Below are 21290 nucleotides of genomic sequence, written 5' to 3'. Positions count from 1 at the left end.
TACATGTTTAAATTTGTGTTGTACAGTCAAAAGAACAATCAAATAATGACGTGCCGTCATGCAGTTCAGACTTGTTGATGGTGTAAAACTTGATCCACGTGCTTGCCTCTGTTTACACTGCTGCGTGCTGACGTCACAGCGAACCCCACCCCGCACGGCGAGCTTCCTGGCAGCAACATGAGAGAGCAGGACGATCTGAAGCAGCCAAGTGAACAACCTGCAGACACTGAACATAAAAACTGCCAGAAACAACAAAGCTCAGCAGTAACGTTACAATGGAGGATGCAGAGAAAGGTAATTCATTTGCTGACATTTCTCTCCGAGACTATGTTGTTACCGAAAAACTACTTTTGTCTCACATTAAAGTTAGCAAACTAGCTAACTTTGCGCAGTAACTGAAGTCCGTTGAGAACATATGTTACTTTTCAAACTCAAATAAAGTGCATTTTTGTGACAGAGATAACAATGATTTAAATAAAAATAAGTATTTCGGATACATCAAAAAGGTGCCAAAATATCAAGGAAGTAGAATATTACACAACATGCATTACAACATGTAACCAGGCGTTGAGCCAACGTTACTTCAGTAAAATATAAAAGAGGAAGTAATTTCATTAAAGTAAACAATAATTGGGCCAAAAGTTTGACAGGCACTGAAAGGTAAATTTAGTGTAGATTTGATAAAATTAAACAATTTGATGAGGTGGTATTGGGATTGTAATTAGTTATGGTGAAAAATGAATGTTCTGTATATATTTACAAATATTTTACACCCGTTGGACAGTTTATTACATGTTTTCTAGTAGCACATACAGTAGCCTACCTATCAGTATATGTTGGAAGGCTGTGAGGTTTGTTGGTTAAGTCAAACAGGCACACGTGTGGGACAAGTATTTAGATATAAAGAGGAGGTGAGTGGTTAAACCACAGCTATGCTGTGAATGCATTCTACCATTCCTGACTTGTTTCCTCTCCTACACCTACCTGAACATTTTCCTTCCATTCCTGCTAGTCAGCCATCTGCTCTCTCATACCTCTGCACCACTTCCCCACCTATCCTCCAGTATTGTGTACATGTACTTGCCTATTGTGATAGCTGCTTCTCATCTGTTTTGCTGCAGTTCAAGAAAATTTGAAATTTGCAAGAAATAAAGCTTGTATGTAAGACTCCGTTTAGTTGATTTAAAAAACACTCTTTTCTTGTATTTTATTTGCGCACAACATGACCTTGTAGTTATTGTGGAAAGAAGCAAGTGACAGAGGTTTATTTGTTCACCTCAAGGGGATGCCAGGTAAACAAGGCACAGCCCTTACCTCATTTCCTGCCAGCATAAACCCCCTGCAGAAATGTCATTTCCTGATGTCTGCATGCTGTATTTTGTGTTTTTTGGCCTCAAGGTGAAAAATACTGTATACTTTATGGAAAGGCGCAGCATATTTTATATATTGACAGATGTAACCTGATGCTAGTTGATAATGTGTGCTTATTAAATTCAGACAGATTGCGGTATATGTTAGCCAGATAGTCCTGTCAGTCTCTATGTCATCTCAATGTATTTGAAAGCAAATTGTCTCTACTTGTCTGGCAGCTTGTCTTGTGACCATGGTTCCTCTTTGGTAGTGTAGGTTTTCCCTAAAAACATTACATTATTTTTTCGCTGTGTGTGCAACTGATGTACCAGCAGTTCAGGCAGCAAATATGTTGTCTTTTTGTGGCCTTACGTGGCCTTGAAAACACTGATAGAAAAACAGTTATGGCCTTCTGTTATGTAGCAGAAGTACACCTTCATCCTTCCTAGTTGTTTTTTGTGTCCCAAATATCATTATAGGAACTGATTAGTTCTCTTTTTATATAGTCACACTCTCATGGCAACAGACGATGAAGTTCCTTCAATTGTCACGCTTTTATGCAGGTCTCTATGGTTGCTGTATCCCGGCACCATCTGCCATCTACCATCTAATGTTGAGGCCTCATGCTTCACTTGTACTATTTTAAAAAAATTCACATATGCCTGATTTAATTGCTAAAAATAATCTTTCTTTCGGAGGAATTTATTCCAGTGTTATTGCAATTCCCCTTAAGGTGTTATTCCATTAAAATACTCTTGAATACCTCACTTCATGTATCTACATAAAAAAATTTGGAATTTTTTAGCTTGACAAGAAAAGTCACACATGATCTGTACCTTTTGGATGTAGCCTGTTTCTGGTATTTTCTGCCTCCTTGATAGAAGCTTACGGTCTTACGGCTCAAATCAGTATAAAAAAATCAAACGGTCAGGCTAACCAATCTATCTTGTTTTTCAACTCAGACATCTAATGAGATGGATCATGATCAGTGGCCAACATTTCTGCCTTATTAGATTTCAGTGAGGCACAACTCTGCTTTCAGCTGTTTGGACAGTCAGAAGAAGTCTGTCCAGATAACAGCCCCCCCCCTAACCATCTACAGTAGCTGAGTTGTTTGTGTTAGAAATGTTTTTCGCCAGAACAAAATCATACTTTCAAAATATGTCCATGTATGTTTTTTTGTGATTAACAATTTTTTAACAAAATACAAAAAAATACAACTTGCGAGTTGCAACATAAACAAATCCCCACCCACCCAGACAAAAATCAAGAGAAGATGACACACTAACTACAATATTCCAGACCATTCAACAAAATAGTAACAAAATAGACAATAAACCAAATAAACATGTATAAATGACAACACCATCATACACGTCTTTTCCCAGCACAAAGCTTTTTAGGAGCCCTCCAGAAAGTTCAGGTACTTTCCCCATTTTCTAGTATACATCAAATCTGGCAAACCCTTTATACGACATTTTTTTAAACGCCGCCATCCTAGCCACCTCACAAGCTCACTCCTGGATTGACACATTTCATCTCAAAGATGAAAGGGAAATCCCCCTGTCTATTTGCAAACTTTGATATTTACATGAATGAAAGTTAGCGTATGTATATCATCTGTGGTATAAAATGTTCCCTATGTTCTATATAATGGGCTGAATATTCCCACTCTTTAAAGCTTCTGCACTATGCTCAGCTTACTGCAGCAATGAGTGAGAGTAATGGAAATCACTCTGACAAGACAAGACAAGACAAGTTGTACCTTTTATAACCCAAATATAGTCACATGCATAAATTATTTCATGTAGCACAAAAATGTAGTCTTTAATCGTCTTTCTTTCAAAACTTTTCTAACACAAAGAAGAAACTAGAAATTGTCAACTCATATTATGCAGTGGCCATTTCATTCCTTGTCATTGTATGTCTTCTTTTGGGAGAATTTTTCATGAACCCGTGAGATTTGGCCAAGCAGATGTCTCACCTGTCTAGTAGCTGTGGCATCAGACGGAGTATCTTTTAACATAACACTATAGAGAGAAACTTTGGGCCTCACTGTCAAATGGGGCACAGGGGGTATAAATGAGCAACCCTAAACTCAACCTAAGATTTCATTATTCATTCAGTCCCTTTTTGTTTTTAAATCACAATTTTTTTTCAGAGATGCACTAGATATTGATAAATGAGACCTACAAATACTGTGCCAAAAACAGCTGCAGGTCTAAATACTGATTCCAGAGAGACTGGAATTTCTGGCCCTATGTTCGACACCTCTGTATTGTTGTTTGTTGCACATCAGACAGTTTTCCAGTGCCTCTGTTCTTGTGAGATATTTGCTATTTCCCTCTCAACTCAGTTGTTTATTAAAGGAAATATTTTGAAACAAGGCAGTCAAAATCTAAAGCACAGGGTGCCAATTTTAAGACACAATTGGGTAAAATCTAACTTTTAAATTCCTGTTTAATTAATAGTAGCTGCTGTGTGGGTGTAAACTGTAGCCATGATGTAACCATGGGGGGCCTGTGCACATTGTATGAGGGTAACTCTTTTCACTAACAGACTGATCTCATGAAATGGCGTATGTATGACACGCCAATTCGTATGCCATTATTGGCGTGTTATAAAGACGCATACATTTGTTTTTTAGCGTGTTTATCAACGCCGTTTGGCCTCCATTGACTTACATTACCTTGCGATTGCATGTGAATTTACGCCGTAGCGAGTAGTATGAAAGCGCGAAAATCCACGTAGGGAGGCTGGTCGGAGTGGAGGACTTTCACCCAGGAGACCGGGGATCGCTTCCCGCGTGTCAACGTTTCCTAATCTCAAACGTCGCTTTGTTCTTTTACTAAATCCAATCCCGTTGTTCTTTTCCTAAACCCAACCGGTTCTTATTTTCCTAAACTCAACCGTAGCTTTCTTCTCGCGATAACACGTTGTTCTCGCGATAACACGTTGTTCTCGCGATAACACGTTCTTCTTTCTATAACACACCAAGTGGCAATAACATGCCAAGTGGCGTACGTGTACGCCCGCTCTATACAGCGTAGACATACACGCGGATATTTGAAAAAGCGTACAGATAACACCCCACTTGGCTTAAGAAAGTTGGCGTGTATATTTACGCAAAGTGATGATGCCATGTTGTCACTAAGGAAATAGGCTTTTTCTTCAGCATCAGGGTCCCTTGTATATCTGGGATAAGTCTGCATTTGTCAGACCTTGTGTTTGAAGAATTAACATCACTTAATATGTTCACCTTGTTTAAAGGAATATTTTAACATTTTGGGGAATATGCTTATTTGCTTTCTTGCCGAGATTTACATAAGAATATTGATACCATTTTTGTGTCAGTACGGTAAATATGAAGTTACAGCAACCAGCCGGCTAGCATAGTGTAGACGTAGTGCCACTGTGAAACCAGCGTATATTTACTGTACGGCACATGTACAATATCTGTGTTCCCTCTGAGGTGTAGCCACTCTTTGCTCTTCTTACTGTTTTTCCATGATACACATGTCATGTGAATTTTGTTGGCACTCTCGCTGCACCCCCAGTTGTCTGTCTCATGATTCCTGTTTTAGGCTAATCATGTGACAGGGTATGCCATGAATAGTAAGGTAATGGATTCCATGCAGTTGTTCATTAACTACTTGAAAATGGCAGTTTGTTCCTGGTTACAGTCTGGATGGATGGGGACCATGGGTTGTTTTTGGTTTATAAATCAAATAAACAATCCCATCCAAGAAAAATCAATCACATTTGTGATGTTTGTAATATTTGTATTCATAATATTTAATCATCTATCCAAATCAAGCATACCAGTGATTTTCTGTTTTAACAAATGTCACATGAATCCAATTTTGCTCATGAATAAGCTACGACGAACTGGTGAGCAGGGCTGCAGAGTGGAAGTAATGTTGAGTATTGATTAAGTATTAATTGTGATATAAAAATGTATCTCAACATTAATAATCAAAGTGTTCATTTGCAAACCAACACTAGTCTGATTTATATTCCCTGGATATCACAACACACACACACACACACACACACACACACACACACACACGATTAAGGAAATAAATAAAAACAGAGATATCTGTTTTTGCAAATTTGTCTTTTTACTGTGCAAAAACAACATATTGTTGAATATGTCTATGTGAGACTCTCAGCACAATTGAGTGACCCAAGTGATTTGGATTGTACAGAACATCATCACTTCTGTCATTACGTATATACAAAATGTCAACCTTTCATATTTTTTTTTATAGTACACACATCTTAAGTTTAAAATGGAAAACTCCATCACTCCATCCATTCTCCTCACTTTGACACAGTTGTGGAATTTGTCCCCCAGTGCTTCAATTGTTCCAAGATAGCGTCCCATCCTCCTCTCTTAATGTGAAGTATTTCCTGGAGAAGATCACACAATCATGCTTGTCTGGCTCTTAACCACAGAGGAGTGGTGGACAGGAAGTCAGTGTACAGAAAAAGGTTCATCTGAGTTAGTTTCAAAGTTGGCTTAATGGTTGTGAACATTTCTGTAATGATCCGGGGCCTCATTTATAAACGTGGCGTACGCACAAAAAAAGACGTACGGCGCTCTCTCTACGCAAGAATTAGGATTTATAAAAAGCTATAGAGAGGAGCACTCGGAGAAACCGCGGGTGCCTGTCCCACTTCAAGAGGGGTCAACTCCGGTGTCCCGTGGCAAAAACACTTTCTCGGTGTAGTGCTAGGCGTTTTCATCAACTTTAATATCGGACCATTTCTTTTTTTAATTTGGGCCATGGTCCGACCTCATGAGGCTTAACTGCGTCTGCAACATGTTGTCACTCTACAGCTTTTTTGTTATTAGTAATGCCCACATTGTGCACTCTAAACATATTTTCCTTTTTTCCACCTAGTGGGTTCTAACAAGAACTACAGCTTCACATTGAGTGAAAGTCCTTTGCTTTGTTTTCCTCTCTGCACATGATGTCGGTATGAAATGAATGAATGTTAATTTGGGGCGTTTCACTGACTATTTAAGGGAAACTATGGGCGTGACATGAAGCCGCCAAAGCTGCGCCACATTAAGAGTCAAATGTGATTTATAAAGGGAAACCGGCGTAGGACGTGCGTGCGTACGGTTTTATAAATCAGAATATTTCTGTGCGTACTCACATCCTATGTTTCGTCCGTACGCCGCTTCTGACGCAAATTCGCCACACAGTTTTATAAATGAGGCCCCAGATGTTTGTTTTTTCTCATTAGCTTTCACATGTTAATGTTAACATTGTCAAAACCATAGCTTTTCCTTTTCAGTAATGGAGAGTGATAGCATGAGTCAAAATCCAGTTTAATTTTTCCATGACTGACTTTGTGGGTGCTTGATTTGCTGCCTTTTCTATCCTTACAATTCTTTTTTAGCAGTCAGTTTTCAACCCGGAGCAAACTTCCCGTGTTGATTTTGGCACCTAGGTGTTTTGTCCTTATAAGAGATCACAGAATAATTTTAGGACAAGTTTACATTCAAATTTTAGTCATGCTTCCTACTCGGAACTTGAAATAATCCTCATCAATACAGCTCCACTGTACTCTCACGATGAGTTTCTTCCAAACCTTATGGTTTTTACAGGGCAATGTTAAATTCTTAGTAGCATCTACATCCAATAAAATTAGCGCTGGAATGTCACCAGGCTGCTTTTTCATTTCACTGCAGCATTGAGAGTATCAGCAGGTGCTTGTACAAGCTTGCAGTTTAATGACACTCCGTGAATGTCTAAATGAAATGAGGCATGACCTGTTCTTGCATATTTCCTCTCTTCGTGCAGCTTGAATTCCTGCCTCATATCTCTCCTTCAAACGCTTTAGTGTGACCTGACATGAAGACTACTTTCAGAATTTGCAGGGGTTGATGTTTTATCTAGTTGAGTGATTATATACTGTGTTCTTGTGGCCAAGTGAAGTGATAATGATGTTAAAGCTGCAGGAAATAGAATTCTAAAATACACTGGAATTTGAAGTAAAGCAAGCCCTCTTCCTACAGCTCTCCCTATCCCCTCTCTGTCTAGCCCTCCTATCAGGCGAGCACAGGCATGCAGTGGCTTCATACAGTAACATTTACAAAGTACAAATCAATCATTTCATCCGATGGCATATATGAATGAGTGTCCCGTTTTCTTTGTAAAGCCCTTCGAGATGACATACTGTGATTCAAAGTTCTAGCTAACTACATAAACATGAACTTGAATTAGCCACAGCCGTGAGCTAGGGTTAGGCTAACCCCAGCAGACCAGCTCAGCGAACGTCCGCTCCCTGGACAATAAACTGGACTACATTTCTACACAATTTCATTCCTATATGCACATACAGTACATATATAGATTGATCGCAATAAAGTCTCTTATCTAATAGTTTGGCCTTGAATTAGCTGCAGCCCTGAGTCTTTGGCTATGGTAAACAGAACCTTCACCGAGAGAACGTGCACGCGCATCTGCATTGGCAGAACAGCCAATAGGAATGCTCTCTTTCTCTGAAATGACCTGTGATTGGCCAAAGTCTCCCGTCACGGCTAGATTTACCAAAGCCTGAACACAGAGCCAAGGAGCAGATGCATAAGTCTAGGTTTCTCTCAGGTCACTTGATTTACAATATGCTGAAAGATTATTATGGATGTTTTTCCCAACAACGGCAAAAATAAACTGCCTACCACAGCTTTAATAACAGCATGTATAAACCAGAGGTGAAATTATTAGTCGATAACACAATTACTCGATCAATAGAAAATAAATTGGCAGCTATTTTGATAAATGATTAATCATTTAAGTAATTTTTAAATAAAAATGCCAGAATTTCACTGGTATATATTTATTCTATTCCTGTTTAAATCAGCTTGGGTTCAGAAATTGTGATGTGGATGTATAATGACATTTACGACCAACTAAGAAAATAATTTGATTTACGTATAATGAAAAGAATCATTACGTGCAGCCCTAGTATGAACACACAAATGCACACAGTGGCACTTGTACATGTACATGCTCTCTTCACCGCACAGAGCACTTTTCTTCAAGTACACACAATACCAAGTGTAGCCTCTAGCATCCTCTCCACTCCATTCTAGCTGGCTCGCATTACTGCGGCTCCAAGGTGGACTGGCAACCCTGGATTAGCGATTCGCTGTAATCTGGGACACTGCAGATTATGCTTTTCAGCCAATGCTATCTCCCCCCCCCCTCCCACACACACACACACACACACACATCACGTGACCAGCCCACACAAATGGGACCTCTTTTATTTCCTCCTTGGATAAGCTTGACGACAGAAAGTGAGGGAGGGAATTGACAGAGAAACCTGAGAGTATTGAAACCGGAGTGTCACGCAGTATCACTGCAGCATTTACAGTGGCTAGCATCTGAAAACAACACTGATTGTACAAATGGATGTCTGAAGGATGGATTGAGAATTGACCTTTGGGATTACGGTGGAGAGGAAGAGGGAGTGTGTGTGTGTGTGTGTGTGTGTGTGTGTGTGTGTGTGTGTGTGTGTGTGTGTGTGTGTGTGTGTATAGAGAGTGTGTGTAACAGCTGCCTGAAAGGACAGGTAACTTATTAACAGCAAGAAAGGAGCAGAGGGTATACAACGCCTTGGCCTGCTGCAGAAACAGAAAATGGAATCCTGCTTCACTGTACTCTCACTTTAACCACCTGAAAGCCAATACAAAACCTCCTCCCACGTACACACACACACTTGGATATTGTGTCCCGCTGTCGCACACGCCGCAAGAGTCCAGAACATTGTCAACAAGGAGAGACAGAGCCAACCCGCGCCTGGATCACATGCAGACAATCAGCACTCGGCTGGCTTTGCTTAGGTAGTGGTAGACAAACACACTCCAAGCTGTAAACATGGAGCCCCTGGAGGAATACCACTCTCCGTTTGACTTTGAACAAGGAGTCAACGCCAGCTACCTCTACCTCTCCCCGGCCTACAGTGACACGCCGCCCAGCTCGCCAGCTGTTAAAACCAGAGGTAAGCACAAGGGAGAGGCCGGGCGGAGGATGTGAGGACTGTGTGTGTTGTACGTAGCAGGTAACTAAGATGAGGTCTCAGCCTACAGAAGCTGTTCACTGTAATCTTACAAAAAAAGCAACATAATGTAGGTTATCAAAATAAAAGTACAATTTAATATGGGGGGAGGGGTGGGGGCAAGGCTAAAGGCTGAAAAGACAATTTGCACCAGAATTACTGTAATGCCGCCTCTACAGTATTTTCTCTGTAAAATGATATACTGATTTTTTTTTTTGGGATCTCGTGCATGTTTTGACATAAATATTTTCACTTGAGACGTATCCAATCAGCGCTTCTTATTCCCATGGTATTAATTCATGTTAGAGCTAGTAATGGCACAGCCCAGTCCTGAGTTTATGTTAACACCTTGTGATTGGAAGGCTGAGAAACGTTTTGAGCAGCTCTCCAGACAGCTATGAGGCAATTCCACTCTAGTCTTCGTGGGATACATATTGCTAGCGGCTTGTGATTCTGGTATCTCTGTCCTCGGCCAGCATGCTGTCTCAGTTTTAAAGTATTGTTTTGGTGTGTAAGAGGGAGAAAAACGAGAAAAGGTGCCAAAGTTACAAGAACATAGTGATGCTGGTAGGCAGATTTTAAGCTAAGCTAACCAGCTGCTGGCGTTAGCTTCACATTTTACAGACAGACATCATTTTCATCTATCGGCAAAGTGAATAAACATATTTCCCAAAATGTCGACCTTTTCCATGACATTTAATGTACATACTATTTTCTGAATAAGATGATAACCAACAACTACCAGGCAAATTCAGAACAAGATATTCTTTTTCATTCTATGGGTAATTAAACCGTGCTATTTAGCTTACTAGCCTACTGTATTTACAAGGGGCAATATACCAGGCCAACCCAAGTATTCTTTCTAGTACCATGATGTTAGTGGGTTCAGAAGTTAAATGTTATTTACAGGGCCGGTGCATTAATGAAATCTACTCTCAGGTTTATTTTGGCCTCTTCTCACTCTAAACTTCAGTACTGCCTCCCCCCTTGCTGAGGTAATGGCACAGTATAGTCCCAATTTTATTTCTCTAGTAGTGCCTTTTTTTAATCCTCCCCTCACACCGTTTTGTTCAACTCTTGGGTTCCCTCTTTATTTTTTACTCCATCCTATTTTTGTCCTTGTTTCTATATTTTTAATTTTATTCTGAATACTTGAAAGACCAGATGAGAAGAAACATGATTTCAGAGACACGTTTGTGTTTCCCTGTTCCAGCTCAGTTCTGGCCCAGTACCTCCTCCCCCGCTGTCCTTTTCACACACAGAACTCCTTTTGCTTTTCTGTCATGCTGTCTGAGCCCACGATGTCTCCACCTAGAAAGTTATCTCTATTATTGATGCACTGCTGCTCCTACTGGGCACAGCTCTGTCAGAGACGACAACATCAAAGACAAGTGTGTTTACTGTATACTTACTGTATGTGTGTGGAGTAAAAATATGACTATGCGCGTGAGATGGATAAAGTGTTTTGCTTGTCCCTCTTGGTTGCCACCTATCATCAAACAGCATCTTTAACATCCTTAATTCTCCTAGTCTTACTCTGTGATACTTTTCACATATTCACCTACTATCAGTTTCCTTTCTCCTCCTCATCCTCCAGGGGAACAGCATGACAACTGAGCAGAGTTTGACAACCAACATCAGCCTCCCCTCCCATACCACCTGTTCACTGTCACACAGCAAACATGGGCACAAACATGTAAACATGTCTATCAAAAAGATGAGACTCCAGCTTCAAAGCGGACACATGACTCGCCAAGTGAGAGGTATGAATGGATCTAAAAATATATATATTTTACCTTCCAGGTTCCCAGCAGCATCCAGACTCAGTCCCAGAGGTGGGAGAAGATGCCGTGACGTCTGTGGGTCCCTCTTCTGCTCCCCCCGCCATGACAGAGGAGGAGCGGCAGGAGTTACAAGAAGAGTTGGTCAAGGTCAGGACAGGAGGGATCAGGGATTAAACAGGTCTTGGTTCAGTCAAATTTGATTGTGGTTTTTGAGTCTAGCGTATGTATGCTTTGAGCATCTTTTAATTTCAAACAAGGCCAGGTTGTGTTCACATAGCAGCCTTCCATAGCACAAGATGCTCATTTCAGGTCCCTTGTTGCCCCTGTAGCTGACCCAACCACTTACATTGCTTCAGATGTTGGATTTGTAATGCTCGTGGCAGCTAATATTTACAGCACCTCCTTCGCCAAGAGTGTATGGGTGATCTTGTTTGTTGTGATTCATCAACTGAGGAAAAAATGATTGTACAAATGGACATTTCACATTAGTTGGCCGTTTTCTAAAAAAAAATAAAAAATTTAAACTCTCAAATTATAGAACCAGAGCGGCCAGGTGCAGTGCCTTAAATTACAATGAAAGAGAAAAGCAGAAAATCCACACATTGGAGAAGTTGGATTCAGGAATGTTTGATTTTTTTGATTGCAATTCAGTTTATGAGTCATTTTTTGAAGATCGACTAATTTGCAGCTCTAATACAAAAAATGGTTAAGCATATTGTGTAGATTTAAAACCTAAAAAAAATACACATTTCTAACTGTGTGTGTGTGTGTGTGTGTGTGTGTGTGTGTGTGTGTGTGTGTGTGTGTAGGTTGAGGATGAGATCCTGACTCTGTCCCAGGTGTTGGCAGCCAAGGAGAAGCAGTTGGTGGACATTAAGAGGAAGCTGGGCATCACACCTCTCAATGAGCTGAAACAGAACTTCACCAAAACCTGGCAGGAGGTCACCACCTCCACGGCGTAAGTGCTTACCTACCACAGTATGCTGATGTTTGACCTGAGAGCGCACTATATTTCACTTGTTACATAGTTTCTCATTATGACACCTTGCCAAACAAGCTTTTGCCTCGTGAGTATAGGCATTTACACCTTTTTATGGGATACTTTTTGTAGTAGCTTGTCCTTTGACCTCATGGCCAACAGCTTTATTATCCTATTTCTCCAAGACAATGTATCTGCTGCTTGTTTGATAATGTTTCTTTTTATTATTTTAAGCATGATCAGCTGCCTGGCAACAGTTTGATGGGTTAGGAAATAAGTAGCATTGTGATGCTTTCAGACTTTTTAAAATGAAAAAGACATTGAGATTTAGTTCAGATTTTGATGCCATCTTCAGTGTTTGATCTCTCTTTTCATCACTTTCATATCTTCTCTTTTTGATCCCCATCACTTCTCCCTCACTCTCTCTCTCGGTCTCCCTTCCTCTCTTTCAGCTATAGGAGGACGTCTGAAACACTGTCTCAGGCGAGCCTGAAGGCCACAGCAGCGTTCACCAATGTGGGCTCAGCCATCACCAAGAAGCTTGAGGATGTCAGGTGAGTCAGACAGGAGACATCAGCGTGACTTTAAAAGTGAATGATATTTTGTGAAGCACCGAATCTTTGAGAGACCCCAGTATCCTTTGTTCCACTGAGCAACCTGAAATTTTATTTACCAGCAGGTGGCGGTAATCTATTCATCATTCAACAACACAAGGGAAACCAGATACCTTTGCTATGATATACCCACAACAAAACAGCGTTTGCTCTAGCCGGCAGCGGCAGAACCGAACAGAGCCTACGGTCCCTCAGCGGTACCGGGCCAGCCTCTCCCGGGCTGTCATCCATTCTCTCCGCAAAGAAGTCTCCCTACAGTGGGAGCAGAGCGACAGAATGGCCCGCTACTGGCTCGTTAGCTAACATTAGCTTGCTAATTTCCTCCACCCAACATGCCTTCATTATACACTGGTTACCGTAAAATAAGCCAAGCAAACATGTCACTCACCTGGCGATAGCAATGTGCTTTCCTGAGATTTGACAAGAGCGTGTGAATTAAACATTAAGTTCTTACATTTTACTAATTTAGAGGCTGGCCGGCTGGCTGGTAAGATAGCGTGCTTGCTATGGGGCTAATTGTTTAGCGGTGCAGAGGGTTCAGAGAGAGGTCTATTACGGTCTTTATATTAAATATCATGGTGTAGGATATTAGTTTATTAAACGTTAGTTTATTTTGTAATGTGTAGGTATGTAGAGATCCTTTATGTTGGAATAAATATCATCCAATAAGATGAATTCAGTTCAGCCGACGCCGACAACCGGCGATGGCTTTGTGTGTCAGGGCCTTTAGTTAGGCTGTGAGATTTTAAATATTTCTAATTTCATTTGGCACGAAAACAGTTTAAAAAAAAAAATTCTGCATGTAATTTACCAAATTCTACTGCTTAAACTGCAACCAGAGTCATATCTATGTATAAATGTAGTGGTAATAGCGTGTGTTTTGTGTATACAGTTGTGGGCCAGATATGTTGATGCCATTAGGTACCTCCATTAATAACTAATTCTACCACTTATAATTTTAAATGCCCGTTCTAATCACATTACATTTCACAACTATTAGCTTTCCCTACTATCTTCTCCTTACCATAACATGGCTATATTATGGTAGCCATATATCTAATATACCGTATGGATTTTCTGTCCTTAAATTCTGCTTTCAAAGTGCCAACTCTAATACCTACCAGTACATTATTGTTAATATTTCCTGTTTAAACAAGGCTTAGAAAAACAGCAACAGTTAGTTCCATTTGAGATATAGCTCCAGTTGACCCCCAGATCCTAATCCTGTTTTCTCCCCTGTCATCCGTCTTCTCTCTGGATTACTGAGCTGCAAACAGGATTATTAGGCCCCTCAAAGCCCCAGTGTGCTGTGAAATGCAGCCTCACAGATGAGCCTCAACACAGAGCTGGTTTGGGGGTGGGATAGTGAGTGGGGGTCAGGGCAGGGGTCAAAGGGTGTGTGTGTGTGTGTGTGTGTGTGTGTGTGGACAAGATATTCCCCCATAATACAAAGGGCTTGCACAAACCCACTGTGTTAATACACAATCAATCTAAATGGGATAAAGCGGGATTTATAAGATATAGAGTATGCACTTAGAACATTCGCTGATTGGACATAAAGTAGAATACATTAGGGTTTGTACTGTATGTTTTGTGTTTCTCCCTTTGTTCGGTCTGTGTAAAACTGTCTGCACTATGCTAAGATGACCACTAATATCCCCCTTTCTTTTCCACAATGCTGTCGGATAGCATGCGCTCATTACAACATTCAACTAGTATGCCTGTCATGAGGTAAGGGGAAGTTTGTGTTAAAGTGACTGGCACACAGTGGTGCCCTTTGAGCTACACGTGTTGAATAAAACATGAGAGAGGTAAACGCTGCACAGTGTGTTTGTGCTACACAAAAAAGAGAAACTTGTTCGGCTTTAGTTCTGCTTTTTCATGTTATGGATTGTATAAAAAGGTCTCAAGTGTGCACCATGAGTTTGTCAAGAGCGACGGCCGCTAAGAGCTACTTTTCGAGCTATCAGTGAAGCTGCAGCTTTTACAGTCTTGCCTAGACAGACCTCTGTTTCGTCAAGCTGATGGAGGTCTAGCAAAACTCTTGAAAAAATATGGAGATAAAATGCACCTTTGAAACCAGAGGCAGTAACGGTTAGCTGTGAATTTGGAAACACCCGCATTCAGAAACGTAAAATTACATTCTGTCCAGTGTACTTTATTGGTATAATCGCACACCACTGTCTCTCCACCAATTTTTAACCACATTTGTGCTCAATTTCTCCAGATCTTAGGGAGTTTGATGAGATGCAGGTCTGGATGTGTGAGATTAAAGCTGCAATTATTTTCATCAATGAATCTGTGGATTATTAACTCATAAAATGTTTTCTAGAATTTAAGGGGATGTCTTCAAATTGCTTCTTTTGTCCAATAAACAATCCAAAACACCAGTGAGATGTACTTTACTGTCATAGAAGACTAAAACTAAAACAATGAATTGATAATCCATATAGTTGATGACATTACAGCTCTATTTGAAATTCAAACATAAAATGTATTGTTCTTGTTCAATTGTGTTTGTCTGTTCTATATGTTCAAAAATATAAAAAAAAAAACATAAAAAATTGATCTTAAAAAAAAAACCAACATAAAATGTATTCCATTCATGCAAACCATTCTGACCTATATCCAACAAAACACACTCATCTGTGTTTCTGCAGCTCTCTGTGAGTCAGTTTTTCATTAGTCTGCCTTCTCATCTAGTTCATTCGGCACTCTCTTAGTTATGTTTTCATGAAAATCAACACCTCTTAGCACCTTTTCAAAAGAACAGAATAGAATGGGGTCACTTTAAAATCCTGCATTGTCTCTGAGTATCAGATAACATGACCTTTTAAAGGTGTGACTACAGTCATATCCTGCTCCTTCTTCCTTCTGAAGGGGCGGCCTTGTTGTCTGCATCTTTACTTTCCCAAACGTACACGGTGTACACTGTAAGCATGTCAGATAAAGTCAAACACTGTCGCTCGGTATGTGATTTTGTTGTTTTATGTCACTTTCTTTCACAGGAATGCACCAACTTTCAAATCATTTGAGGAGAAAGTGGAGACTTTGAAGGTAACTGAATAAAAACTGGACTAGTGGCTGCATTTTCAGCAATACACATTTCAAAATGTTTAAGTGGCAGCGTGTTAAAGCCCAGGAGGACTGTGTATAGAACCACTCCTCTGACCTTGAACTAATACTAATTAGGATTTACAGATCCATCGGGAACGTCACTAGTTTAGTTCCATTGTATTTGCATAGTTATGTGTGTTGATCTCTGGCAGCTCAATGAAGTTTGTGCATTAGCCTAACTCAATAGTAAACATTATCCTTTCAATCAGTATGTAATATCTCTATTCATAGCTTTATTGAATATTCATAGAGGTCACAGACAGTTCAACTCTTTTCATTGTCAATTAAACAGGAATTCACCTTTCAAACCACTAATTCTATCAACGTTTAAAGTGAGACTACGTAACTTTTGCTGAACAGAAGAGTTATGTGTGTTATTTATTTCAAAGGTTACATACGTATTGCTTTAAATAGTTCCAATTAACAAGATCTTTTTTTTTTTTTAATAGAAGGACGTTTTGTATTTATGGATTTGTACATTACATTGATGCATTTAAAATTTGATTTTGGAGATGGCACAGACACATGCCTTTGGTGTGGGAGATCTGGGTTCAATTCCCACTGCGATACATCAACCAATGTGTCCCTGAGCAAGACACTTAACCCATAGTTGCTCCAGAGGCGTGTGACCTCTGACATATATAGCAATTGTAAGTCGCTTTGGATAAAAGCGTCAGCTAAATGACATGTAACGTAATGAGCTCTGGTAAAAGCTACTATGTTAACCTTGACTTTTACCACAGATTTTAATTTTAAATGTGGTTGGTTTTTTTGTGTCTGTAAATCCCATTGTTAACTTGAGTTATGGGAGTCAAGAATTGAATTATTGTTCCTCGTCTTTTCTCCTCCCCCTTCAGACCAAGATGAGTCCTTCAGCGTCCACCAGTAACCCTGGCGAGCAGGACAGCGCCACCACCGAGTCTTTGCTCAGTCAGCCAGAAGGCTCGCCCACCCAGGAGATAAACTGAAACTTGCCTGACCCCTCCCAACCTCCCACCCACCCCTCCTCACTTGACCTTCTAACCCCTAGACCGTCAACACTCACCCCCTAAACTCTTGTGTGCCAGTCTCCCTTTATTGGAAACAAGTGACTTACCACAGCCTTTCTTGTGATCTAATTGTCTGGTCTTTTTGTCTGACACGTGTGCTCGCTTGTTAACTGGTGTGGAAACTGAAAGCATGGGATGTCTTGTGTCGATCGTATATTTGAGTCTATTCTGGCTCGCTGTAGGAGAAATCCTCCCTGCTGTATAACTTTCCTTTTCTCCTTTCCTTTACCTCCTGCACTCCTTATTTCTCCGTCTTTGTCTAACCAGCAAAGCTCAGATGTCAAACATGCTCCTAGTTTATTTTTTCTTTATCAAATTAACAGTTTCATTATTTAGTTTGAGTGTAGAAAATTGCACAAATATAGAAATATTACAAACTTATTTTCATAAGCACTTATTTTGTCTGCCTCCATTTTGATGCCATTCATGGTTTACTATGGGTTTCCGTTTTCGTCGTTATATTATTTTAGTTAATCATAAAGTAGTCTAACACTGTGATCAGAATATTAATGTATGCCTTTTTGTGTCATATAGGTACAAAGCTTTGTACCCACAGTACTAAGCCACTGATACTAATGGCGTTTTTCCATTACGTGGTACCTGCTCGACTCTACTCGGCTCGGCCGTGGTGCCCCATCCTCCATTTTCCATTGCAGATTTAGTACCACCTCATGCCTGAGGCGAGCGTAGCTGGTCGTCATAGCGTCGCCGCAGGAAACTGCCGTGACGTAACGTGACACACACGCAGAACGTCGAAGGTGTGTTGTTTTTGATTCTCGGCATGTGGCTGTTGCCACAGCCAGAAGACTAATTTTGTTTCAAAAGAAGCTGGAGGCGGCAAAAAAACCCACTGCTGGCTAAACTATTTAAAAATGGTGGGTTTGTTCAGGACACCCCTGTCTGTCGCTAGCAATGATGACACAGTGATTAGTGACGATTCTCTCTGACCAATCAGTAGTCTGCAGGTTTTCACGTCACCTTTTCGTATCGCCTGAACTCGCTTGGAACCTCGATGGAGGCAGGTACCAGGGACTTTTTTTTATATTGGAAAACCAAAAAAGGCAAGTAGAGTCGAGGTGAGTCGAGCTGGTACCACGTAATGGAAAAACGCCAAATGTGTCACTGTTGCAGCCACGACTCCAAAGCTTGTATTTCAAAACACACTTCAGAATAAAAACCATCCCTTTCCCATTGTTAAGAGTCCGTCAAAATCTTATCTCCACGCTTAGACAGTTACAGGAAAACAGCCAAGATCAGCAGAACATAGGCAGAGCAAACACATAGTAAAGGTTCAGCCTTGACCCGAGGTGAGAGTGAAATAAATGTGTCTCTTTCAGAGCCAGAGTCAATATTTAAACACTTGTCCATTGTTTCTGCCTGAGAGGTAACACCTAGTCTCTCCCCTTTCTGTAATACAGATAAAAGCAAAGCAAGAGACTGCACTGGCTGTTATTTTGTATATCTTAATGATTATATGGATTATCATGAGATTTGGGGATCCCTTAACTTTTCATTCCAGCACCATAATCAGGTCAACAATTGTCCAATATACTTTGGTTTATGACTAAATACCTGCAAAACTAATGACATTTATTTTTGTGCTAATTAGCAAATGTTAGCATGCTAACCTGCTAAAGTAAGATGGTAAATATGGTTAAACATTATTTCTGCTTACCATCAGCATGTTAGCATCGTCATTGTAAGCAAGTTAGCACGCTGATGTGCCTAAGCACAGCCTCACAGAGCTGATAGCATGGCTGTAGACTCTTAATCTTGTTACTCCAAAGCTTTTGTTTTGAAAGTTTCTAGGAAACATTTTCAAAATCTTCTTTTGATAATTGCAGGGTTGTATACAGTAGGCTATTTTCTGAAAATGCTGCTTTCATACAGACCAAAAACCTTTTTAAATATTAAATGTGTATATACTGTATATCAGCGTTACATCTTCAATCACAGAACTGTTTTCTTGAGTTGGATTTACAATCTTGTGCTGCTTCACATTAGCCAGGGAACCAGACGAATCTGCAAGCTCATGTTGTAATTGCTCTGGCAACCCTGACCCTTATATCAGCAGTTTGGTCTGGCGATGTCAGGCTAGCTTCACGTGCTTATTTTCTGTTAAACTACTAAACAGTTACTTTCACCATAGTTGTCTGATATGCACAGGGCTACTGTTGGAGGATAAATAAAACGTGAAGGGCAAACAGAGCCAGTCTGAACACAGCCAAGGTTTCCTCTGGTACACAATGGGAGGACACAATGATTCAACATATATTTCTAACACTTCTCCTGAGCTCGGGCAGGACCAGGATGATTGGCTAAACATGAACGTAAATCAGCTCTCCCACTTAATCATTAGTGATGCCATGTGCCACACAAACTGTGAATCAGCGTCCTGAGAGGACACCGCATACAAGCCCAGGGATTTCTGCTGTTAACATCTTGATTTCACTTATCATGAAACAACTGTGTTTGCTATTCTGAGTTGACAGAACTTGATTTTCCACAGTACAGTATCTCATATCCTCACATCACTTTCCAGCCATGACCTGGTTCACTGAGAGAATTTATTAAAGCCTTTTATCTGGCATGAGGGTTTTATTTGTATTTACATACAGCACGCATTTGTTTGTTCTTTAATTGGAACTGTGGAGTGAAGACATGCTCTAATTAAAAATACCTCTGCAGTAACCTTGTTCTGAGTAAAATGTCTTTATATAGCCACAAGGGGGTGAACATGGGAATTTATTTGACTTCAGGGGGATTTCCTCAAATGCAAAATACCTCTGTTTGAAGGACGTGACATTATCAACACATCAGTGTGTCTACTATGGAGAAACATTTGAATTTACCCACAGAAGGTTGAAAAATGTGACTGTATTTCTTTGAGGACAAAACAAAAACTCATTCAGCTGTGGTGCGTCATTTGAACACAAGAGGGCGGCCAAGAACAGCAGCAACACCATTTATTTATTCTTCATCAATACCACACCATACTGCCTGACTCATAGTTTTAACTGGTGAATATTATATTTGGTAGATCTCTCTAGAAGCCCAGTTCCAGGAGGACACTGAGGAGATAAGAGTCCCAAAATCTGCTTGGTTTTATTATGATGATGTAGTTTATCTATGCTTCTCTTACTGGGTTGAAGTGCGCAGAGCAGAAATTAAGATTTAAATATAATTTTTTCACTAAGATTCGAATCAAGATTTTAGGGGCTTTACCACCTAACATTGTCATACTGTAATAGAATAGTGAGTAAAGCCTGTAGTGAAATGCCCACGTCCTTTTAAAAGTGGTGGCAAAAGTACAAACTTAGATTTTACCAGTGACAGGCCGTGTATCTTACACCTTGAATAACATCACCATGACACCAGGACATTATCGTGTGGAATAAAGACACTCAACAGTTTCAATACACTATTGCAGAGACATGAATACACGGTGACTGAAGCCATCACTTTTACGCAATATGGCAGGAGGCTGCATCTCTCGCTCTCTCTCACACACACACACACACACACACTTTGTCTCAATCCATCATGTCCAATCCAGGAATCAAGATGGCTAATCTTCCTAAGTCTCTTGTTAGCTTTGTTGCACCTGATAGGGCAGTATAAACTACACATTTATCATTGTTATTGGTAGAAAAGATTTTTGACTTAATAAATTCCCATCTAAGCTCCGGCCCACCTTCAACCTAGGTCGGTCTAATCAGCCAGAATAACTGAAATCAACTGTGTGGGTCTTCAGAGGTTTTAACACCAGCAGCGTCTACATATCTAAAGCAAGCAGTAATAGCTAGTAAAATAATTTTACTAAAATGCAGAAAAATCCATTAAACTTACCAAAAATTACCAAAAGCTGCTCATCATTTATAGAAACAGTACATCCACCTTTCTTTTATCAACTTTACATCTAAAACTAGAAACAAACTTGAACTAACGTTACTGCTACGGTTATGTGATGCTAGCTAGTTTGGCTGGGCCAGCTAGAAGGCCTTGGCCTGGCAAAGAGGGGCAAACTCGAAATTTGATTGGCTAAAGAATATGACAATCAACAACATTGTCGCTATTTCCCTAAACAATAGAGGGATTCACTCGAAATTCTGAAGGCCGCAGACAGCACAGGGGGCAATCTGATTGGATAAAAGCTCTAATTTATGAAATGCACTGGGAAAAGTCAGGTATTTGTATGATAGTGAAAGTACCCATGCTGCAGAATGACATTGATTATTCTGTATTATTGGATTATAATAAACAATGCATTACTGTGTAAGCAGTTTGTGGAGGTAAGGCTATTATTACCAACTGAATA

General features: G+C 40.2%; 1 protein-coding gene across 4 annotated transcripts; it reads left to right on the top strand.

Moving 5' to 3' along the window:
* The first annotated feature begins 123 nt into the window (after positions 1-123).
* tpd52 (tumor protein D52) lies at positions 124-17365 on the top strand. 4 transcript variants are annotated; one of them, XM_031296263.2, is made up of 7 exons: positions 124-294; positions 11233-11360; positions 12023-12171; positions 12645-12746; positions 14496-14537; positions 15815-15863; positions 16781-17365. In XM_031296263.2, exons 1-7 carry the CDS (start codon positions 276-278, stop codon positions 16889-16891), a joined length of 600 nt encoding a protein of 199 aa, XP_031152123.1. In that variant the 5' UTR covers positions 124-275; the 3' UTR covers positions 16892-17365. The 4 variants fall into 4 exon arrangements, with proteins under 4 accessions (XP_031152123.1, XP_035849016.1, XP_035849014.1 ...); XM_035993121.1 differs by lacking the exon at positions 124-294 and adding an exon at positions 8627-9372; XM_035993122.1 differs by lacking the exons at positions 124-294; positions 14496-14537 and adding an exon at positions 8634-9372.
* The last annotated feature ends 3925 nt before the right edge of the window (positions 17366-21290 follow it).

This window comes from Sander lucioperca, chromosome 16 (assembly GCF_008315115.2).
Source record: "Sander lucioperca isolate FBNREF2018 chromosome 16, SLUC_FBN_1.2, whole genome shotgun sequence".
NCBI classification, from domain to species: Eukaryota; Metazoa; Chordata; class Actinopteri; order Perciformes; family Percidae; genus Sander; species Sander lucioperca.
The sequence above is the reverse complement of the archived record's forward strand: the minus strand, read 5'-3'. Positions and strand labels throughout refer to the sequence as shown.